At 41.9% G+C, this 20,609-nt stretch overlaps 1 protein-coding gene across 5 annotated transcripts in view; it reads left to right on the top strand.

The window, feature by feature from the left end:
• RGS19 (regulator of G protein signaling 19) overlaps positions 1 to 17,903 on the top strand; it is an 895,116-nt gene extending 877,213 nt beyond the window's left edge. For all 5 annotated transcript variants that reach the window (XM_044090386.1, XM_044090383.1, XM_044090382.1 and 2 more), the window contains exon 5: positions 15,598 to 17,903. In XM_044090386.1, the coding sequence (XP_043946321.1) occupies positions 15,598 to 15,786 (189 nt within the window). In that variant the 3' untranslated portion in view covers positions 15,787 to 17,903. The remainder of the gene's footprint in view (positions 1 to 15,597) is intronic.
• The last annotated feature ends 2,706 nt before the right edge of the window (positions 17,904 to 20,609 follow it).

Raw genomic sequence — 20,609 nt, 5'->3', positions numbered from 1 at the left:
ATCTAAGCAGTGGACTACTTCTACTTCAAAATCAGGAAGTTCTAAGCCACACCCTTATGGTAAGAACTCACAATGACTCACCTACTCCCAACCTCCCCTCTGCCCATCTTCACTTGCCCCTAGGAGAAAAACTCTCCTTTCACTCAAGCACCTGGGCCACCATTACCAAGGACCAATGGGTTCTGAATATTGTGTCTCAAGGATACAAATTCTCCTTCCACACCCTTCCAACCCCAAAAGGATTCCCAGATCTGCCACCAAATCAGTGGACAGAGGCTCAAAAGCAAATCCATTCCCTGCTCTCTTTGAGGGCAGTAGAGCACATTCCTGCAGGACAGATAGGCCAAGGCTTCTACTCCATACTTTTTCTGTTGCCCAGAAAAGAGGGCACCTGGCACCCCATCCTAGATTTATCCATTCTAAACACCTTCCTGGTGATCCCAAAATTCAAAATGCTCACCCTCCAGCAGCTGCTACCCCTGCTCTCCAAGGATGCCTGGCTAGCCACCCTGGATCTAAAAGAGGCCTACCTCCACATTCCTATCAGGGAATCATGCAGAAAATATCTATGCTTCAGTAACTTGGGTTATTCTGCCAGGGGTAGCCCTCAGTCGGCCTGAATACCAGAGGCTTAGTATTTCTGCATTTGTTGCTGTTGCTCCAGGACTGATGTCAGGTTGTCAGTGGTATAAAATCAGGCAGCCGACACCATTACATCAGTCTTTCTTGCCAAGGAGCCCAAAGCAGAAGCAGTTTGCATGACTGCCAGTTGGCCGCTACCTGAGTTTTCATTTCAGAATTGAAGTTGAAGTCTTCTAAAGCTAAGTACCCCATTGGGGATCCTTTTTTCTTGCTCTAACTTATGTCAGAAAAAGTTAACAATTGTCTCACCTGTGGAAAGCAAATACCACACTGAGGCTTCCATTCTTACTGCATCACCTGTTTAGGCCCAGATCATGATGTCCCTCGCTGTCGCTTTTGTGCTTTGTTCAATGCCAGAACTATACGTTGTCAGGCCCTTATTGTAGCTAAATATTTTCACTCTCTGTCCTCGTATTCCAATATGGCTTCAGTAAGCCATCCAACTACCAATCTTCTGAGAAAACGTAAGGATAAAGACAGAGACAGACCGCACAGGTCCAAAACTGCAAACGACACTTCCATTAAGCTAGTCGTCAGTTCTCCGGTCCCCAGTGAGGTGCTTTCGCAGCCCTTGATGCCCACTTCTGTGGATTTGCAGGCCGCTACCAAGATCCGTTCAGAGTCCTGTATTCTGCGAGACTCTTCTTCAACTAAGGATCCTGTGGATGTCTCTACCTTGGATGGGTCCGGAGCTGCTGAGCAGGCACCAGCTTCTGAGGAAGTTCTTAGCACTACCGATACTAGACACTAACTGATGACTTCTTCGCATTTCAGTTCTTTCCAAAACTACCGAGGTTCTAAGGCTCAGGGTACGAACTATGCCTAAAAACCCGACGACCCAAGATCAGGCACCTGCTTCCATGCCTCAATCTCAAATGCATAAAATGGCAGAAGACCTTATTATGCTTATTAGGGGAAGCCAGGCTACCCCTTCCAAAAGAAAAAGAGACTTGTCCCCAGTAGTTTTATCTGAACAGGAGTCCGATGACTCTGAGGCTTCTGAATATGAAGACATGCAACCCCTCTTTGCTTATGAGGATTCTGATCCAGAGGATTCCATTCCTTCGGCCTCTCCTCCCGAGGATTTTTCATTTGGTGAAACCCTACATATTTCAAGGGAGCATTTCCAGTGGGAATGTCAGGACTATCCTCAGTCAAAAAAAGAGACTCAGGGAGTTTTTATATTTACCACAGCACAGACCTTTAGACATTCCTCCTGTCCTGGATGTTGTAGATGTTTTTATGGAATCCAGTTTGACTCCTGTCACCCTTCCTCCTGCTCCCTGGAAACCTGACAGGTACTACAGAGTCCCTGACTTTCACAAATTCCTTTTCAAAAATCCTACTGCTGACCTAGAGGTCATCTCACAAGGACCTAAAGGAATTAAAGCAACCTCAGCTAAGAATCCCACCCCCTCAGACAAGGATTCCCAAGCTTTAGACAGATGGGGTAAAAAAGTATACACCTCTGCAACTCTTGCTATTAGAGCACTAAATTGTCAATTCCACATGCTAAAATATCAGCAGTATACCATGGAACTCTTCAAACAAAAAATATCTTTATTTCCTGCTTGTGCAGAAAATAAAGAATTACAAGAACTTATGCATTCTGCAAGCCAAGTTACTAAGCACACCTTGCAATGTGGCTTTGATGCCCTAGAAGAATCTTGCAGGGCAGCAGTCATTGGTTCTGTCCTTAGAAGCCATGCTTGGCTTAAGGAACAGACCTTGCCAGACCATGTCAAATCAAAATAACCGGACGCACCATTGAACAAAGACAATTTGTTTGGCACGAAGGCAGAAGAAGTCTTAAAAAAGATGGAAGGAAAAGCTAAATCTATGCAGACAGTTAAAGACTTTTTACAGGTCCAGCCTCTGAGGTTCAGTAGGTATTGCCCCTCCAAGCACTGGTCCTTTCCGGCCCCCTCCAGGCCAGCTCAGCCAAGACCCAGGGGAAGCAGACCCCCACCCCCCCAGACAGCAGTCCCAGGGAATGCAGCAATCTAAGCAATGGAGATGTTCTTCGTGTGTCACTGTTGCAGTCATCACATTTGGGTTATCTGCTTGCAGTAGCCCTCAGTCGGCCTGATTATCAGAGTCTTGGGTCCTGCATCAGTTGCTGTCTCATCTTCCATGACGTCAGGTAGTCAGGGGTATAAAGCATGCAGCCAATGCCATTACATCAGTCTTTCTTGCTGTGCAGTGGCAGACGCAGTTCGCAAGTGCCGGTCGGACGACTCCTGAAATTTTCGTTTTCGAGTTGCAGAACCGAAATCTTCAACTAAGCTAAGTACCCTATTGGGGAAACCTTTTCTTGCTCTAAACCGAAGTCAGTAAAAGTTAATAATTGTATTTCTTGTGGAAAGCAAATACCTTATCAAGATTTTCATTCGTACTGCATTCCTTGCTTAGGCCCTGACCACGAAGTACCTCGCTGTCGGTTTTGTGCCTTATTTAAACAACAAACTATTTGCCGTCAGTTTATTTATGCTTCTAAATATTTTGGTACTCTGTTCAATTATCCAGATATGGCATCGGTAAGCCACTCGACTACCGACTTACCGAAAAAACGCAAAGATAATGTCAGAGACAGATCGCATAGGTCCAAAGCTGCTGAAGATGCTTCTCTTAAGCTAGTCGCCAGTTCGCTGGTACTCAGTGAGGTGCTTTCGCAGCCCCTGATACCCATTACTTCAGATTCGCAGGCCTCTACTGAGACCCATTCGGAGTCTGGTATGCTGTGAGATGCTTCAACTGTGGAACCTGCAGATGTCTGTACCGTGGATGGGCCCGGAGCCGCTGTGGAGGCACTGGCTTCTTAGGGTGCATTCAGGCCTACTGACTTGCATATTAAACCAATGCCATCTTCTTCTTCAGGGCCTAAAACTCGATCCATGCCTAGAAAACCAACGCCCAGACCGCATGGTCAGGCCTCTATGCCTAAAAATCAAATGATAAGAATGGCTGAAGATCAGGGGAAGCCACCCTTCCCCCTCCAAAAGACCTAGGACTGAGTTTCCTTATGATTCTTCTGATCAGGACTCTGAAATTTCTGTTTCCTCTGATGACCAGGATTTACCCTTATCTACCTATGAGGATTCTGATGCAGTGGACTCTGTTCCCTCTGCTTCCCCTCCAGAGGATTTCTCTTTTGGTGAAACCTTGCATACTCTTAGGGAGCATTTCCGCTGGGAAATCTAGGATTATTCTGACTCTAAAAATAGGCTTAGGGATTTCTTACTCCTGGCCCAACACAGGCCTTTAGCTACCCCCCCCCCCCCCCGTACTGGACATTGTTGATGATGCCTTTTCAGAATCTAGCTTGGCCCCTGACTCTTTACCTCCTGCTCCCAGAAAACCTGATAGGTATTACAGGGTTCCTGGGTCTCACAAGTTCCTCTTTAAAAATCCTGAGACCATTTCACAGGGACCCAAGGGCATTAAGGCTACTACTGCCAAAAATCCTACCTCCTCTGATAGAGATTCCTGGGCGCTGGATAGATGAAGTAAGAAGGTATACACTTCTGCAACCTTGGCCATTAGGGCCTTAAACTGCCAGTTTCATATGTTAAAGTATCAGCAGCATATTACTGAATTGCTTAAACAGAAAATAATGTTGATTCCTGACTGTGCTGAAAATAAAGATTTACGGGATTTAATGCATTCTGCTGAACAAGTTGGAAAACATATTTTGCAATGTGGTTTTGATTCACTAGAGGCATCTTGCAGGGCTGCTGTCACTGGGTCTGTAGTTTGAAGGCATGCTTGGCTTAAGGAGCAGTCTTTTCCAGATCATGTTAAAGCTAAATTGCTGGATGCTCCCTTAAATCAAGACTGCCTGTTTGGCAACAAAGCAGAAGAAGTACTTAAAAAGATGGAGGAAAAAGCTAAATCTATGCAAATTGTTAAAGATTTCCTGCAAGTACAGCCTCCCAGATTTAGTAGGCATTGGCCGTCTAAAAATTGGTCCTTTCCTGTCTCTACCAGGCCTTCTCAGTCCAAACCCAGAACCAGCAGAACACCCAGACTTCAGTCCCAAGGTACTCACTGGACTAAGCAGTGGGGGGCTCCCACTTCCAAAGCAGGGAGTGGTAAGACTCCCCCCATGGTAAACTGGCTCAATGACTTAACTTTAAATCTTCCAAGCCCTGCACAACTGACTGTTCCTTTAGGGGGAAAGAATGTCCTGCAGGCAAAAAATTGGGAACTTATTATCCAGAACAAATAGGTTTTAAATGTAGTTTCCCAAGGATACAGATTCCACTTTCATTCCTTACCAACACCAAACGGTTGGCCAGATCTACCCCCAAATCAGTGGGCAGAGGCTCAAAAACAAATTTTCTCTCTCTCTCTTAAGCATCAGGGCTATTCAACCTGTTCCAGAAGAGGAAAATGGACAAGGTTTTTACTCAAGACTTTTCCTGGTGCCGTGAAAAGACAACTCCTGGCATCTTATCCTGGAGCTCTCTATCCTAAACACTTTTTTGGTGATCCCAAAATTCAAGATGCTAACTCTTCACCAGCTGCTTCCTATGCTAGGTAAGGATGCCTGGTTGGCAATGCTGGATTTAAAGGAAGCCTACCTGCACATCCCAATAAGGGAATCTTGCAGAAGATACCTACGCTTCAAAGCAGGCTACATGCACTATCAGTTCTCTGCACTGCCCTTTGGCTTATCTACTGAGCCCAGGATATTTACAAAGTGCCTAGCTCCAGTCATTGCATTTTGCAGGCAAAGAAATATCCAAATATATCCCTACTTGGACAATTGTCTAATTCAGGTGGAAAGCCAGGACATACTATTGAATCATCTGGCGTTTGTACAGAAATTGCTAACTTTTCTGGGGTACACGATAAATGAAAAGAAATCACATCTTGTACCCTCCCAACAAATTGTATTCCTGGGAGCAAGCTTGGACACAATTTCCAAGATGGCTTTCCTCACGCCAGAGAAACAAGTTCATTTAACAGCCTACTTCAAACTACTGGCCACAAAGACCCAGCTATCTGCAAGGAACATAATGCAAGCCCTGGGGTTCATGGCCTCCTGCATTCTCCTAATTCCATATGAGGAAACTACAATGGTATCTAAAAAGCCTATGGTGTCAACATTCTCAGGATCTAGAAGCAATGATTCCTATCATACCTTGTCTACAGATAGAGTTCCTTTGGTGGGCAGAGGCCTGCCACCAAAACAAGGGACTGCCATTCACTTTACCCCCTGCCACCCAAACCCTAACAACAGATGCATCAGACTATGCATGGGGGGCTCACTTGGCAGGGAAGTGCATTCAGAGCAAATGGAACCCAAGTCAAATGCACCTGCATATCAATCAAAAAGAAATGTTAGCTGTACAGAATGCACTGACAGTCTTCAAGGACCACATTCTTCCAGGGAAATTAATGGTAAACACGGACAACACCACTGTCATGTGGTACATAAACAAGCAGGGGGGAACCCACTCATACCCTCTCTGCAGACTAGCCATGGCTCTGTGGAACACAGCCTTGAGCTATCAAGTGCACCTACAGGCTCAATTCCTGCCAGGAAAGATAATACACTGGCAGACAAACTAAGCAGAAATTTCATGGACCCACACGAGTGGAAATTGGAACCAAAGATATTCAAAATGTTGAGAAACAGCAGGAGGGCCAGATTCTGCACCCACAGCTTCATGCCCTGATCCTGGCAGCCTGGCTAATTACCTGATCTCTCCATTACCATCCCTCAGTAAGCAAGTGTTGGATGTCATTCTGGAGGCAAGGAGGCCTAGTACTAGAAACTCCTATGCTGAAAAATGGAAAAGATTCCGTTCCTGGAACCAAACTTAGGGGAAGGGCACAGCAGCTCCCAATTTACCTCAGATTCTTCAATACTTAACTGAGATCCTTCCAAGGGTCTTTCCTTTTACTCCATCAAAATTCATGCCTTTGCCATTTCAGCTCATTACAACACAGAAGCACCCCTCTTCTCTCATACACAGTTCCGCAGAGGGGCCAAAAACTTAAGAACACCCAGGAGAGCCCCTTCTCAAGCCTGGGACCTTAACTTTGTATTGTAAAAGTTCACTCTACCTCCTTTTGAGCCAGCTGCAAGTGCAGAGTTAAAATTCCTTTCTTGGAAAACAGCCTTCTTTTTAGCCATCACTTCAGCAAGAAGGCTGTCAGAATTACAGGCCCTCATGGCAGTGGAGCCTTTTTATAATTTTTCATGCTGACAAGGGTGTCCCTCCGGACCAATCCCTCCTTCAAAGGTGGTATCCAGTGTAGCCCTTATTCAGTCCATTCATTTGCCAACCTTCTTTTCTAATCCACAGAACAAAGGAGAACAGATACTGAGCTCCTTAGATGTGCACAGGCAACTTAGATTTTATTTGGACAGGACTAAACCTCTCAGGAAATCTGAACAGCGTCTGGTTGCATTTGCTACAGGGGCAGAGGGGAAGGCCATTTCAAAGTAAACCATTTCTAAATGGATAGGTCATTGCATTCATTTCTGCTATAAGCTCCATGGAAAACCTACCCTACAGGGGATTAGACCACATTCCACCAGGGCTGCATCTACCTCTACAGCATTTCTCAGAGGTGTCCCTACCAGGGGTATCCTAGAAGCTGCTACCTGGAGTTCTGTACATACCTTCACCAAGCATTACCATTTGCCAATTTTCTCTAAATCCAGAGCTGACTTTGCCACAGCAGTCTTGCAGGGCCTTATACCTGGTCCTAATGCTATCTAATTTCCTCCTCCCATCCTTAGCTTTGGGAATCTACCCAAATGTGATGACTGCAACAGTGAAACATGAAGAACATAGTACAGTTGTGTACACTTACTGTAAATGTAGATGCTCTTGTGTATTCACTGTTGCAGTCCTAGTTACCCTCCCTCCAGCCCCCTGACTTCTATTGGCTATACCTCTATTCTTGCTTACTATGCTTAAAGCTTTTTGGTGTATTTGATTTTTTTGTTGGCGGTGTAACCTTGTATATGTAATTGCTTCCCGTTATGGGGGCACCTGACATCTGGGGCAAGAAAAACTGATGTAATGGCATTGGCTGCATGCTTTATAATCATGGAAGATGAGATAGCAACCGATGCAGGACCCAAGACTTTGATAATCAGGCCGACTGAGGGCTACTGCAAGCAGATAACCCAAATGTGATGATTGCAACAGTGAATACACTCGAACATCTACATTTATGGTAAGTGTACACAACTGTACTCTTCTATTCCAGACTCTTCCTGGTACCCAGAAAAGAGGGCACATGGTGCCCAATCCTCGACCTATCCATTCTAAACACCTTTCTGGTGATACCAAAATTCAAATGCTAACCCTCCAGCAGCTTCTTCCTATGCTTTCCAAGGATGCTTGGTTAGCCACCTTAGACCTACAAGAGGCCTACCTACACATCCCAATCAGTGAATCTTTCAGGAAATATCTGTTTCAGGGCTAGATCTGTGCAATTTCAGTTTTCTGCGCTTCCCTTTGGCTTATCCACTGCTTTCAGAGTTTTCACAAAATGCCTGGCTCCAGCCATTTCTTTTTGCAGACAAAGAAATATTCAAATTTACCCCTACTGAAACAATTGTCTGATTCAGGCAGACAGTCAGGAAAAGCTGTTACAGCACCTAACCTTTGTAAAGGACCTACTGACCTCCCTGGGGTATACTATCAATGAAAATAATTCAAAACTAGTCCCCACATAAAAAATTGTATTCCTGGGAGCAAGCCTGGACACAGCATCCCATATGGCAATCCTTACTCCAGAAAAACAAGCCTGCTTGACAGGCTACTTCTCTCAACTTCTCGAAGAATGACTTTCAACGGCGCCATACTAAGCATATAGGGATAATTTCCCTTTTCCACACTGAAGTGCGGTCTCAAAGTTGGTATATTTAAGTAGGGGGGTGTGGGGGGCGCAGGGGGGCTTGCCCCCCTGCTCATACTGTTAAGGTGTGTTTTTCTTTTTTTCTTTTTTATTTTTATGTGATATTCGAACATCCAAATGTCGAACATTTGGTCTCAACCATGTAACGTTTGACATTTTGGATGTTCGAATATTTAACATAGACCCGCCTGGGGTGCACACCTGGATGGTATATGCATTCAGGGCCATTGGAGCCCAAATCAAATACATCTGCACATCAACCAAAAAGAGATGCTAGCTGTTAAGCACGCCCTGACAGCTTTCAGACCCCCTACTCTCCCCAGGGGCGCTAGTGATCAAAACAGACGACACCACAGTGATGTGGTATATCAACAAGCAGGGAGGGACTCACTGTTATCCTCTCTGCAGCCTCGCCATGACCCTTTGGCACAAAGCCTCAGCCATGCAAATACACCTGCTAGCACAATTCCTGCCAGGCTCCCTAAACTCTCTGGCAGACAACTTAAGCAGAAACCTGCTAGACTCACATGAGTGGCAGCTAGACCACAGAACCTTCATCCTTGTAACCCGGAAATGGGGCACCCCGAAGGTGAACCTGTTATCCTCCCACTCCAATCATCAGCTCATCAAATTCTGCACCAGGGAACCTTACAGCAAGGCCTGGAAAGTGGATGCTCTATCCTTCCAATGGATAAACCTCTCAGTCTATGCATTTCCCCCTCTACCACTCATTTCAAGTGTACTGTTCAAATGTCTGAGTGTTGTAGGTCTTCTCTCACACAATCCGTCCACCTCTTTGTTGGATGCCCTCATTTCCTCTTGCCTTCTTTCTGTCTATCCCAAATATTCTTCACCAGATTGCCCTCTACTTTTCTACATGTACCTGAACCCTGTAATCTGTTCTATTTGACCTTTTCTGCAATTGGAGCTACTTTGGCTTCTTGTCTTGTATACTTATTCCTTCGTCTGTCCCACGGTGTGCATCCTACCACCCTTCTCAGGCCCTTCATTTCCATCTCAACTGCTCAGCATTTACTGCCCAGATTTCTAAACCATACAGTATTACTGGTCACACCACTGTTTTGTAGACCTTACTTTTCAGCTTCTTTGGCATTCTTCTGTCATACTGCACCCCTGACAATCTGTGCTTGTTGGGTGCATCACCTCTGATTCTAGCTTTGACCTCCTCATTCAGAATACCCTTCTCCTCAACCACCCCTCCCAGATACTTGAAGCTGTTAACCTGTTCCAATATCTTCCCTTCTGTCTTAATTCTCAGCTTCTTCTGATTTTCCCAATTTGATGCCATTACCACTGTCTTATCTGTACTAAGTTTCATCCCATGTGCCTTCAGTTTTCATTCCATTATCCTTTGCTGAAGTTCTTGCTCGGATTCTGCATGTAATGCCACATTACCCACATACTAACAGGCTTATCTGTATTCAGTTTCATCCTGTGTGCTTTCAGTTTGGCATTCCATTCCCCTATCTTTTCTGGAGTTCTTGTTCAGAGTCTCCCTGTAATGCCACTTCATCTGCATACAGCAGCTTTGTTGATCTGTCCCCTCCAACCTGTTTGCTAATGTAGTCTATTACCAGTATTAGACTCAAAACTGAACCGTGATGTACACCCAGTCCCAGTGGGAGGTCCTTTCTCAGGCCAAACACTGTTCGTACATGAGTCATTGGTTCTTTGTACATAGCTCGCAGTAACTGTACCAATGTTTCTGGGTCTTTGAACTTCTGTTGAACAGCCCAAATCAGGTTTCTTGGGACCTTTTCTTATGCTTTCTCCAACTCTAGGAATGTCCAGTTGGACTCTTTCCTCATCTCTAGCGTCTTTTCAACTATCTGTCTCACTGCAAACATTGAGTCAGTTGTGCTGCATCCTGATCTGAATGCTAACTGCTCATTTCCCATCTCACTTTTTACTACTCTGCGTATTCATTCATCATTCACCCTCTGCAGTGCTTTCATACAGTGTGACAGGGGTTTGATGTCCCCTTTGTTCTTGTACACTGGCACAAGTTTACTTATGCACCAGTCATCTGGGATACGTCTTTCTTTCCACACTGCTATGAGTACCCTCAGGAGCCATTTCTCCCCTACCTCACCAGCATCTTTATCGTATCTGCTGTAACCTTGGTTGTGCCTGCTGTTTCCCTGACTTCATTTTCCTTAGTGCTGTTCTTAATTCTTTTGTGGTGGGCTCCTCCTTTGGTCTTAATTCTTTTGTGGTGGGCTCCTCCTTTGGTCTTAATTCTTTTGTGGTGGGCTCCTTCTTTGGTCTTAATTCTTTTGTGGTGGGCTCCTTCTTTTCTGTCATCATAGGCTGTGCCTGGGGAAGTACAGCTTCTTGGGGTTTTCTTCATTCAGAAGCTGCTTTAAGTACTCCTTCCGCCTGCCTTTGATCTGCTGTGGACTGATCATCAGGTTGTTGCTGGCATCCCATAAGAAGGGTGTGTGACTATCGTCTTTATAGTTTTTCTGCACCACTTGCTGAGTCCTTTTCTGGCAGCTGATAGAGTCGTGATTCTGATGCCTTGTTCCTGGCTGTTGCAACTTCACTTTTAGCCTCTTTGATAGCCAGCCAGTATTCCTTCCTCACCTGGTCTTTTCCTGTTCCTCTGCATTCCACCACCAGCTTTCCTTACATATCTGATTTCCATACCTCTCTTGGCTGTATGTCTGTTCTGTACCCCTCACACGTGCTGTTTTGAGGCACTGCCATTCTTCTTCAACTCCACTTATTTTCTCTTCTTCTTGAGGTGCTAGAGGCCCTCAGTAATTCCTTGCACTGTAGTGCTTTCTCTCCAGTCAACTTTCTGGTCTTCATCCTGGTCTCTGTTGACCAGAGACACGAGAAGGTAAAGTCTTCTCATATGAGGCCATAACAGATAGACACAGGGGGGCATAATGTCAGTGGATAAGATCATATCTGGAAGGTCTGGAGGAGCCACCCTCAACAGGAGGACAGAGGGTAAAGCAGTGAGCACAGACAGCAGATTGCAGGAACGAAGTACTCAGTGGATCTCCAAAACTGCTACTGCACAGAGAGTGTTGTGGAACCACGGAATGAGTTAGTAGAATACGTGGTGAAGATGGATTTCACAGTGGGATTCAGAAGAACATGAGACTTGTGGAGAAAGAGTGGAAAGGAAGGTCAGAATAGAGGGAGGTAGAATATGAAATGCACTTAAAGTGCAAACTAGATAGGCTTAGTGTCTCCTACCATCAAGACAATGTGGTGTAATTAAGGATCCCCGGTATTCTAGAATGTTCTTCTAGAGCATTCCTGCCATAAATGAGTAGTCAACACTAGACATGAAAGCATCTCTGTGTTTGCATTCTTAAATTCCCAGTTAAACCAGATGCTGGGGACTGGGCAAGGAGAAGGGTCAGTGGTCAGTGGTGCATAGTAACAGCTCAGTGTCAAGAATCTGAGATAAAGTAAAAAAACATCCCAAACAGCAGTGATGAACCACACTTCTCTCAGGGAATCTGATGAGATCCTTTGACTTAGTGATGCTATCCAAACTGTTTTATTTATAAACAATTTTTACAACTGTCATAACAAAAATAAAATGGCGACTGTTCCCATTTTATTTGTGGATAACAGGTATCATATGAAATCAGTCTTCCTACAATGATTGAGAGAATTTATTAGCACAGACTGCAGTTTCATTTTCATTTCTGCTATATATTAGCATCATTCCCAAATTATAAATTTTAAAAACATGTTTATTAAAATACTTATTAACCTGTGTTGCCATTTTATTCAGCTCCAGATGGTATATCTGGAGGTTGGATAACAGGAGGAGACATTTATAATTAAAATTCTGGAAAATCAACAGATCATTTAACTAGAACCTAAATTATTATATGCAGAAGTCAGTGTGGGGATGTAGGTGTACCCATGCCACTGGCAGGCTCATTTACCTGCATGGATGCCCTAGGGCCTATACAAGCCTAGCCAGGGAATTGTTATGGCTAGGCTTGTATAGGCCCTAGGGCTGATAGCCTAGTACCAACCTATGAACCTATGAACCTATGAACCTATGAACCTGGACTGTTGGAGACAGAGTAATGCATGGCACATCACCTAAGCACCTAGTGTCATGGAAAATGAGAGTTTAAGCTGCTACAGCAATGACCTCTCACGGATCTGGTAATGAGCAAGGAGTTGTTTGTCAAGCTAGCCTTCAGAAAGTGGCTAAGGCTGCCTCATTATCAGGACTTGGAGTATATGTTGGTATAAGTTACTAATAAGATCCTGATCTGTCACTGCCTGAGGCACAATGATTAGTGTTTATGGATTCTTACAAAAAAAAAAAATAACCCTGCAGTAGGACAGCCTATAGCCCCAGGGAATCTACAACCTTGCTATCATCCCCAGCGGGGAACTTATGTGCTCCGAATATTTGGTGGGTTCTCAGGTGTCTAGAGTCAACAGGGGAAGGACTAAAAGGAAGAACAAGATCTCTAAACAGGGACTGTTGAAGTCTATGGTTAGGTCTTCCCTTGACTGGAAGTAAAGACTGTCACTGAGCAGGGAGCAGACAGAGAAGGCCTAGACATCTGGACTGGTTCTGATACTACCAGAATGCTCAGCAGGTTATATACCCAATGGAAGGTAGTAGAGCCCGAGTTTTGTTTGAGTGTGAATTAGTACAGTTTAGGTCTTGAAGAATAAATGCAGAGTTCCTTCCTTCAAAAGGTGTGATGTGTAGAGGCAAGGCTGACATTAAGAGAAAAGTTTAGGGCAACTGTAGGAAGGTCACATCTAAACAGCATCAGATCTTCAACTCAGAGGCTGTAACTTGGGTAGGTCAGTGGTGCGTAAAGTGATGGACTAGATACAAGGGAAAGTAGACATTACAGTGCCTGGAGTTGCTTATTGGCTTAGTGCACTGAGGGATGCCTCATAACTGATACCCTAAATGAACCAGTTTAAAGGCCGATGATGATTCATTTTGTTACTGTTTCATTCAAAGATTGTGATCATCTTACAGTATGTACTTCAAAATATTACTATCACACACCCAAGCATAATGTTCATTTTTTTTATCTCAAGCCATAATTAACTCAGTGGCCCAATGAGCTTCACTTTCAAGGTCAGTTATTCTCATTACATTCCTGAAAGAAAAAAATAAACATACATTGATCACGCACACATATGTAATTCCATGTATGACTAATCATTCTTAAGTTTCCTAGAACCAATGTAGAACATCAAAAACTCTAGAATATAGAACTACACAGTTAAAGCCAAAGTTATATGGCAGGATCAAAACTGTGAATTAGAAGTGAAGAAAGAAAACAATAAACCATACTTAACTCCAAAATGGTAGGTTATTCTTAAAGAAAACTTCTTCGGGTAAAGAATAATATATACCATTACTATGCAGAGGTAAATAAAGCAAACTACAGTGTTATGGATGCCTGCATTTCCCTGACTGAAATTAAAATTTTAAGATACACTGCAGCTTTCGTCATGCAAGTGGTTTGCATTTAATGGTGTAACTAAAGGAATAAAAAAGATGAAATAGTTTGAGCTTAAACAAAGAGTGTATTTATACATATATATATTGCCATAAAAATTTTCAAGGCTCGTTTTCAAAAAACATGTGGCCGAAAGTACATTTTCAAGGTTTCACAATGCCAAACTAGAATAATATGAAATCATAATAATGAAAGTAAAGGTTGATTCATTATTATGAGTTTGGCATTTTGAATGGAGATCGCGGTACACTGAGGATCGGGGAGTTTACCCTTTTCCTCACTTTAGTGCAATCTCGGAGTTGGTATATATCATTTGCAGGGGATGTGGGGGGGACATACATACTTTCAAAACCAGAAGTCTGGTATATTAAATGTCGTGTTTCTGTCGTTTCACATTTAGGCTAAATGTTGTTTTTGTTTTCAGATTTTTATTTCATTCTTTTGATCACAAATTATTTGGTCTTCAAAATTTTGATGGTATACCCTCTCTCTCTATATATATATATATATATATATATATATATATATATATATATATATATATATATATATATATATATATATATATATATATATATATATATATATATATATATATATATATAGTCGAAAGCTCACTACATCAAATTCCACTTCTCTGACATGGCAGAACATTGACAAATGAAGAGCCGAAGTTTCCCGCATGGTAAGTTACCGTTTAGCCATCCACCTGAGCTTTGCCCCGTACTCCCGCGGTAGTACATTCTCAGAGTTGGAATATTAAGTTGGGGGGGGGGCAAAGCCCCTCACATTTGTGTAGTCGGTTTAATGGCAGTTTTTAAGTTTTGGATGGCCAAACTGTAACTTACCGTGCAGGAAACTTCGGCTCTTCATTTGTCGATGTTTTGCCTTGTCGGAGAAGTGGAATTCGATGTAGTGAGCTGTCGACATACTAAAGGTAACCCATATATATATATATACACATGCACTGACTAGCATCTACACATTTAGGCACTCTCTAAACTATTGAACAAGACACTGTGTCCATATACATCACCTTGTGCTTGTCTTTATTTGTTTATGTTGAAGTTTCGAATAGTTTATTCAGTTAAGTAGGTAGATGGATGACTGTTCTTGTTCACTCATCCATCTTTCTACTTAACTGAATAAACTACTCAAAACCTCAACAAGGCATCTTTATTCCTTTTACAGGGAAGGTATCAGAGAGGGAGTCTCCTAGATCTGCTAGTTAAAGTGATTTTATCTGGTTTAATCCTTTATACTCTGTGTCTTGTTAGTCCTGTCACCCTCTGAGTGACAGGTGGGGTAACCAGGCATGACTAGAACTTTCTGGAATACCTGTGTTTACTGTTTGTTATATCTGATGTAAAGTAACTACTTAAGAACAGAAATGTATAAATGTACGTTTATATTCATTGTAAAGCTTTCCCTCTTCAGTATCTGAATATCTGTACTTTGTGTTTTAAGAACTGAAGTGCAGGCAAATGTTATCTGTTTAGAATTGAGATTCCCCTTTGCTGATGCCTTTATTTCTTTTTCTGCCTCTTTCTCTCCCCCTTTTACTTAGGTCAGCCTTGATTCACGAGTACGGGAAAACATCAACAGAAAAATGCAGGAACCCACAGCACACACATTCGATGATGCTCAACTCCAGATTTATACGCTAATGCACAGAGACTCCTATCCAAGGTTCCTGAACTCTACAATATATAAATCATTGATCCAGAGTGTTTCACGCTCCTCCTCGGAGTCCTAGCTCTTTTACCATGCAATCACTGAGGAAAGTTTTACATTTTTAAATTTTATTTTAATTTTTTTACACCAGTGTCAAAGAATATATATATATATATAAATCTATATATAAATCTATAAAATATGGCAACATTGATGAATTCGGAGGTGTCTGGGACCAAGAGTGTTTTCAAACCTCTCTGTTACTGCAGGATGATAATGAATTTAATTTCCAATGGATTAAAAACTTGCTGACCACTGAGTGCTTACTTTCTTCTGTTTTTGGAGTTGCTGTCTCTTCCCAGTAAACATCTGCCATCATCTCATGTGCTCTTCCATCCATCTGTCCATCCACTTTGCCTACACTGATAGTATATGGGCACAGATCCCCACCAGCAGACCAGGGGAACAAGTGATCTTCTGCATGGACTTCAACTCAGGCTTCTTCAGTAACCTGTGTACTGTTGCCAAATGTAGTACACAGCCTGTCAAGAAAGAGAATCGCCAAGCCTTGGTTTATAAGGACCGAGCAACTAAGAGAGTGAGGAAGAATGTGAGAAGAACGAACAAACAATCTAACAAACGCCTCAAGTTTCTGCAGAAATGATGAAAAATATTCCATGAGGCCCTGTTACTGGGATTTGTGCTGTTATGCTAGTCTCTGTGGTGTCTTTATATCAGTGTTAAAGTACTTTAGGGTGAGAAGTATGCAAGCATACTCAGATAACTGCTACTGTATTGTTGTGGCCATAAGAGCTGTTTTTTCTTGTTACATTCCTTTTGGGGAAAAAGTCTATTACAGCTGTCATTTGTTCTGTTTCATGTCTCCTGGTACAGTAATCAAGATGGGAAAAAGCATTCCACAAACATTACCCAACTAAATCTGTTACTGTATCTGTGTTATTTGTACTGTAAATGTTACTAGTAGGAATGATTTGAGCAAAATGAAAAACTTCCTGGAATGCCATGACAGGTAGTGAAAGTTTGATTTGCTCTGTTCACATGTGGCTCATAATTTAATCATGTATGGACAGTCTCTCCACCCCCACCACCCAGTTTTCTTCTCAGTTCTGCAAGAGTTTGTGTACTTTGCAGCTCACATAACTGTTTGTAGTTAATTTAGTGCACCAGAAAAATGGCAGATGAGTTTGGAACTAAGCTGCTAGCTGGCCATTATTTTATCAGACATGGTTAGCGTACTAAGTATTAGTAAACTTTTCAGATATACTTTTCATGCTGTGAAAAAAAATCACTGCACAAGTGGCCACTAAGAAATCAGCTAGCCAAAAACAATTGTTTTACACTTTTGATATGCATTACTTTCAGTGCAGTAAAAGATTAATATTTGTAAGCAGGTGTGAGCTGCTCATTTCCAGAATCTGCTAACCTAGCTAGATTATTATTATTATTTGTTTTTTAATCATTGGTCCCTGAATTTTCTGGAATGTCCCATGATTCTTACAGCAGAAATTTTAACTAAATTTACAGTTTGTCAGTGCAGTTACACATCAGTGTGGCTGTGATGTGAAAGATCCACTGACCAACCAGATTATGCCAGTGTACACATTGAACTGCCTAAAGTGTTACACTCCTCAGGGCAAGTAAGGCTAATAAAAGTGCAGCTGAAACAGATGGGTGTAAACCCTTATGTGAGTCTACAGTGGCCCTCTGACATGCTCCTGGAAATGAATGTTCACACGACGAAATGAATTCTGAGCTGGACATTTTGTGGTAATGGTAAGGGAAGTGCTAAACTGTGATTACATTAACATGTTTTGTTGTTTTAGCATGATGACGTCTTTGCCATAAAGGTGTTGTTACTGTTCCTCATATTATCCACTGTGTGACAAAACGGTCAGTGGTATATGTGTCAGGTCATCATTAGCGTTACTGTTCCTCATATTATCCACTGTTTGACAAAACTGTCAGTGGTATATATGTCATCTCATCACTAGCACAGTCCCTTTTTTTTCATTATGAAGGAATGGAGCAGTTCCAACCTATGCCAATTGTGTGGAAGTATCAGATGTGCTGGGGTGAGATGCATATTCTTCTCCATGAACTCTGCAAAGCTGGGCGTGCTGCTGGTACTGTTCTCAAGTACTTTGGCTGTAAAACTGAATTAAAGTTTTTCTCCACTCAGCAATCAGTCAGCATTTTGTAATGTGAGTGCAGAAGAGAGAGGGTTTATTATGCTGGTGGTATTGATAAGGATGTATTACCCCACAACATCTCTCAGCAGTCTCTTGTTAGTTGTTACACAATCATGATTATACGTGACCTGAAGTATGCCTTGAAATTGTTTGTAAGTACATCCCACAAGTGTTCTACAGCTGTGTTATAGACAGATGCCCCAGTACTGATAGCAAGGGTAGGTGGCATTCCATCTCAGCAGGGATCATAATTTGTCATGTAACTCTAATTTAAGTATGTCAGTTCCGACAACAGTCTGTGCATCTGTGTACATACTTCTGAATGCAGAGATTACACATGCCTATAAACTAAAAGAACAAAAACTTTACCCTTTATATGTTAAAGTAACTATCCGTACATATTTATCTAAGTCCAAATGTATTTGCTGTGTCAGACTGACAATGGAATGTATTTATATTTGCTATATTACATAGTTTTCATGCACTGACTCCAGCCCCCCCTAGCCTGCATCCATTCCTGCACCTTCGTTAACAGCGCCTGTACAAATACAGTGCGAGTCACGGCACCTGTACAAACAGTGTGAACAGTTTTGTTACATTTATGGCTGGAGATAAATCTGGCCGCTGCTGGTATTAAGTTGTGCTTGACTCTCAGAGATCAAGTCATTGGAAGAGTCAGACAGAGTATGTCAGTAATAAATGCTTTGCAAGCCTCTGCTGTGAGACTGCCGGGTCGTGCTGCTATTTCGGATGAACACATGCTACCCCTCAGTAATTAGGTAAGTGGGGTATAAATGTGGTAGGCAGCAGTATAAGTAAGGTCTGATGCCCCACCCATCTATGACAAAAAGAAAAACGCAGGTCCATTTTATGCAGTGCCTTTCCTTCATCGTGTTAGTCAAATTGCTTTATTTACACACTGAGGCATTAGCTGGCAATGTGAAGATTATATTGACAATGACTAAACAGGTGTGATGAGCTGGTGAATTAAGAGAAAAACTGCATGCACACATTTTGAATTTTGTCCATATTGTAATACTTTAATTTGAATAACAAAATTACTTAAATAATCTGTTTCAATAATTGGAATGTTTGAGACTGTATCATGGTTCCCATTGTTTTATTTTGATAAACAGATACAGAGGAATACTATTGAATTACACTCATTATCGACATTTTTCAGGTTTGCAAGTACCTAAAGAATCACTTCAGACAGAAACTAGTATGTATCTGTAAAGATATATATATATCTGTGTGTGTGTGTGTGTGTGTGTGTGTGTGTGTGTGTGTGTGTGTGTGTGTGTGTGTGTGTGTGTGTGTGTGTGTGTATATATATATATATATATATATATATATATATATATATATATATATATATATATATATATATATATATATATATATGGATCTAGGACTTTTGAACAAAAGCACTTTTAACCGAAACTAAAATGGCCGAACACACTTTAGCAAAAGTGCTTTTCACCGAAAAAGCACCTTCGCTAAAGTGTGCATAAAAAATTATAAACAAAATTTAAAAAAAAAAAGAACTCACATTTATGCAGGGGGGCAAGCCCCCCTGCGCCCTCCACACCCCCCTACTTTTATATTCTCTCTCTGAGTTCGCACTACAGTGGGAAAAAGGGAATATTCCCTTATCCCCACTGTGCTACAATCTCAGCAACATCCATTTCCCCACATTTTTCTATTTTTTAGCACACTCACAAAAGTGCTTTTTCAGTGAAAAGCACTTTCGCGAAAGTGTGCTCGGCCATTTCACTTTCAGCGAAATAGTCGTTCAGTAGACAGTACAGATCCCACATATATATATATATATATATATATATATATATATATATATAAACATAAACATATACATGTAAATATTGTCATGAAGTTGTACACAGTCAAAATCTGCCAGTAGCACAATAAGCACAATTGCTACTTATGCACTCATGGTCTGGTATACATCATGACATGATGCTGGTCTGTTATATTTTTTTTTTTTTTTTAGAAAGCTACTTTTTGCCCATAGTTTACTGTGACAACACAGCTAATGAGATTAGTTTGCACTACTCTGTCCTATCAGATTACATTTCTATTCACCTGGGAAGTTTGAAAATCCTGGGTAGTCTAAGTGTCAGTGACTACTTTGAAGTGTCTCTTGTACATCTATTTCCTACATATAAATCACACAGTCTGTAAAAATGCTTACTAGAATATAAAGAAATAGCTAAGATAGCACAACATTTTAAAAAAGTGAATTTAATGAGTTTAAGGTCCTGTCCCTCACTGACCCTCCTTGCTATAGTCATCCAGAGGGTTGTTGTATTTCTAGGCCTGCAATGTTCAGCTAACTGCATTCAAAGGTTACTAGATTTCTTCACCTTTAGACTACAAAGTTAAAGAGCTGTGATTTTCATGGTCTTAATAGATTCATTGCCCCAGGAGAGGGAAAGAATGCAGCTGTAAATGAAAGCACATAGTAAAAGAGCCACATATTCATAGTTCTTGAATAGTTTCATGACTCCATTGGGTGTAGAATATCAAAAAAGAACTACAGATACCTTGCTGCATGTGTTTTCCTTCATAAGAAACTTTCAACTGTAATGAGTGAAATTATGTAAAAGAAAGGGAGACAAAGAAAGTAAAATGAAATTTCATTCAACATCAGCATGGTGTGGACTATGACAGAATA

Source organism: Protopterus annectens, chromosome 12.part0 (genome assembly GCF_019279795.1).
Source record: "Protopterus annectens isolate FY-2018-M chromosome 12.part0, PAN1.0, whole genome shotgun sequence".
Taxonomy (NCBI): Eukaryota; Metazoa; Chordata; order Ceratodontiformes; family Protopteridae; genus Protopterus; species Protopterus annectens.
Note: the sequence above shows the minus strand (reverse complement) of the source record. Positions and strands in the feature narration are given on the sequence as shown.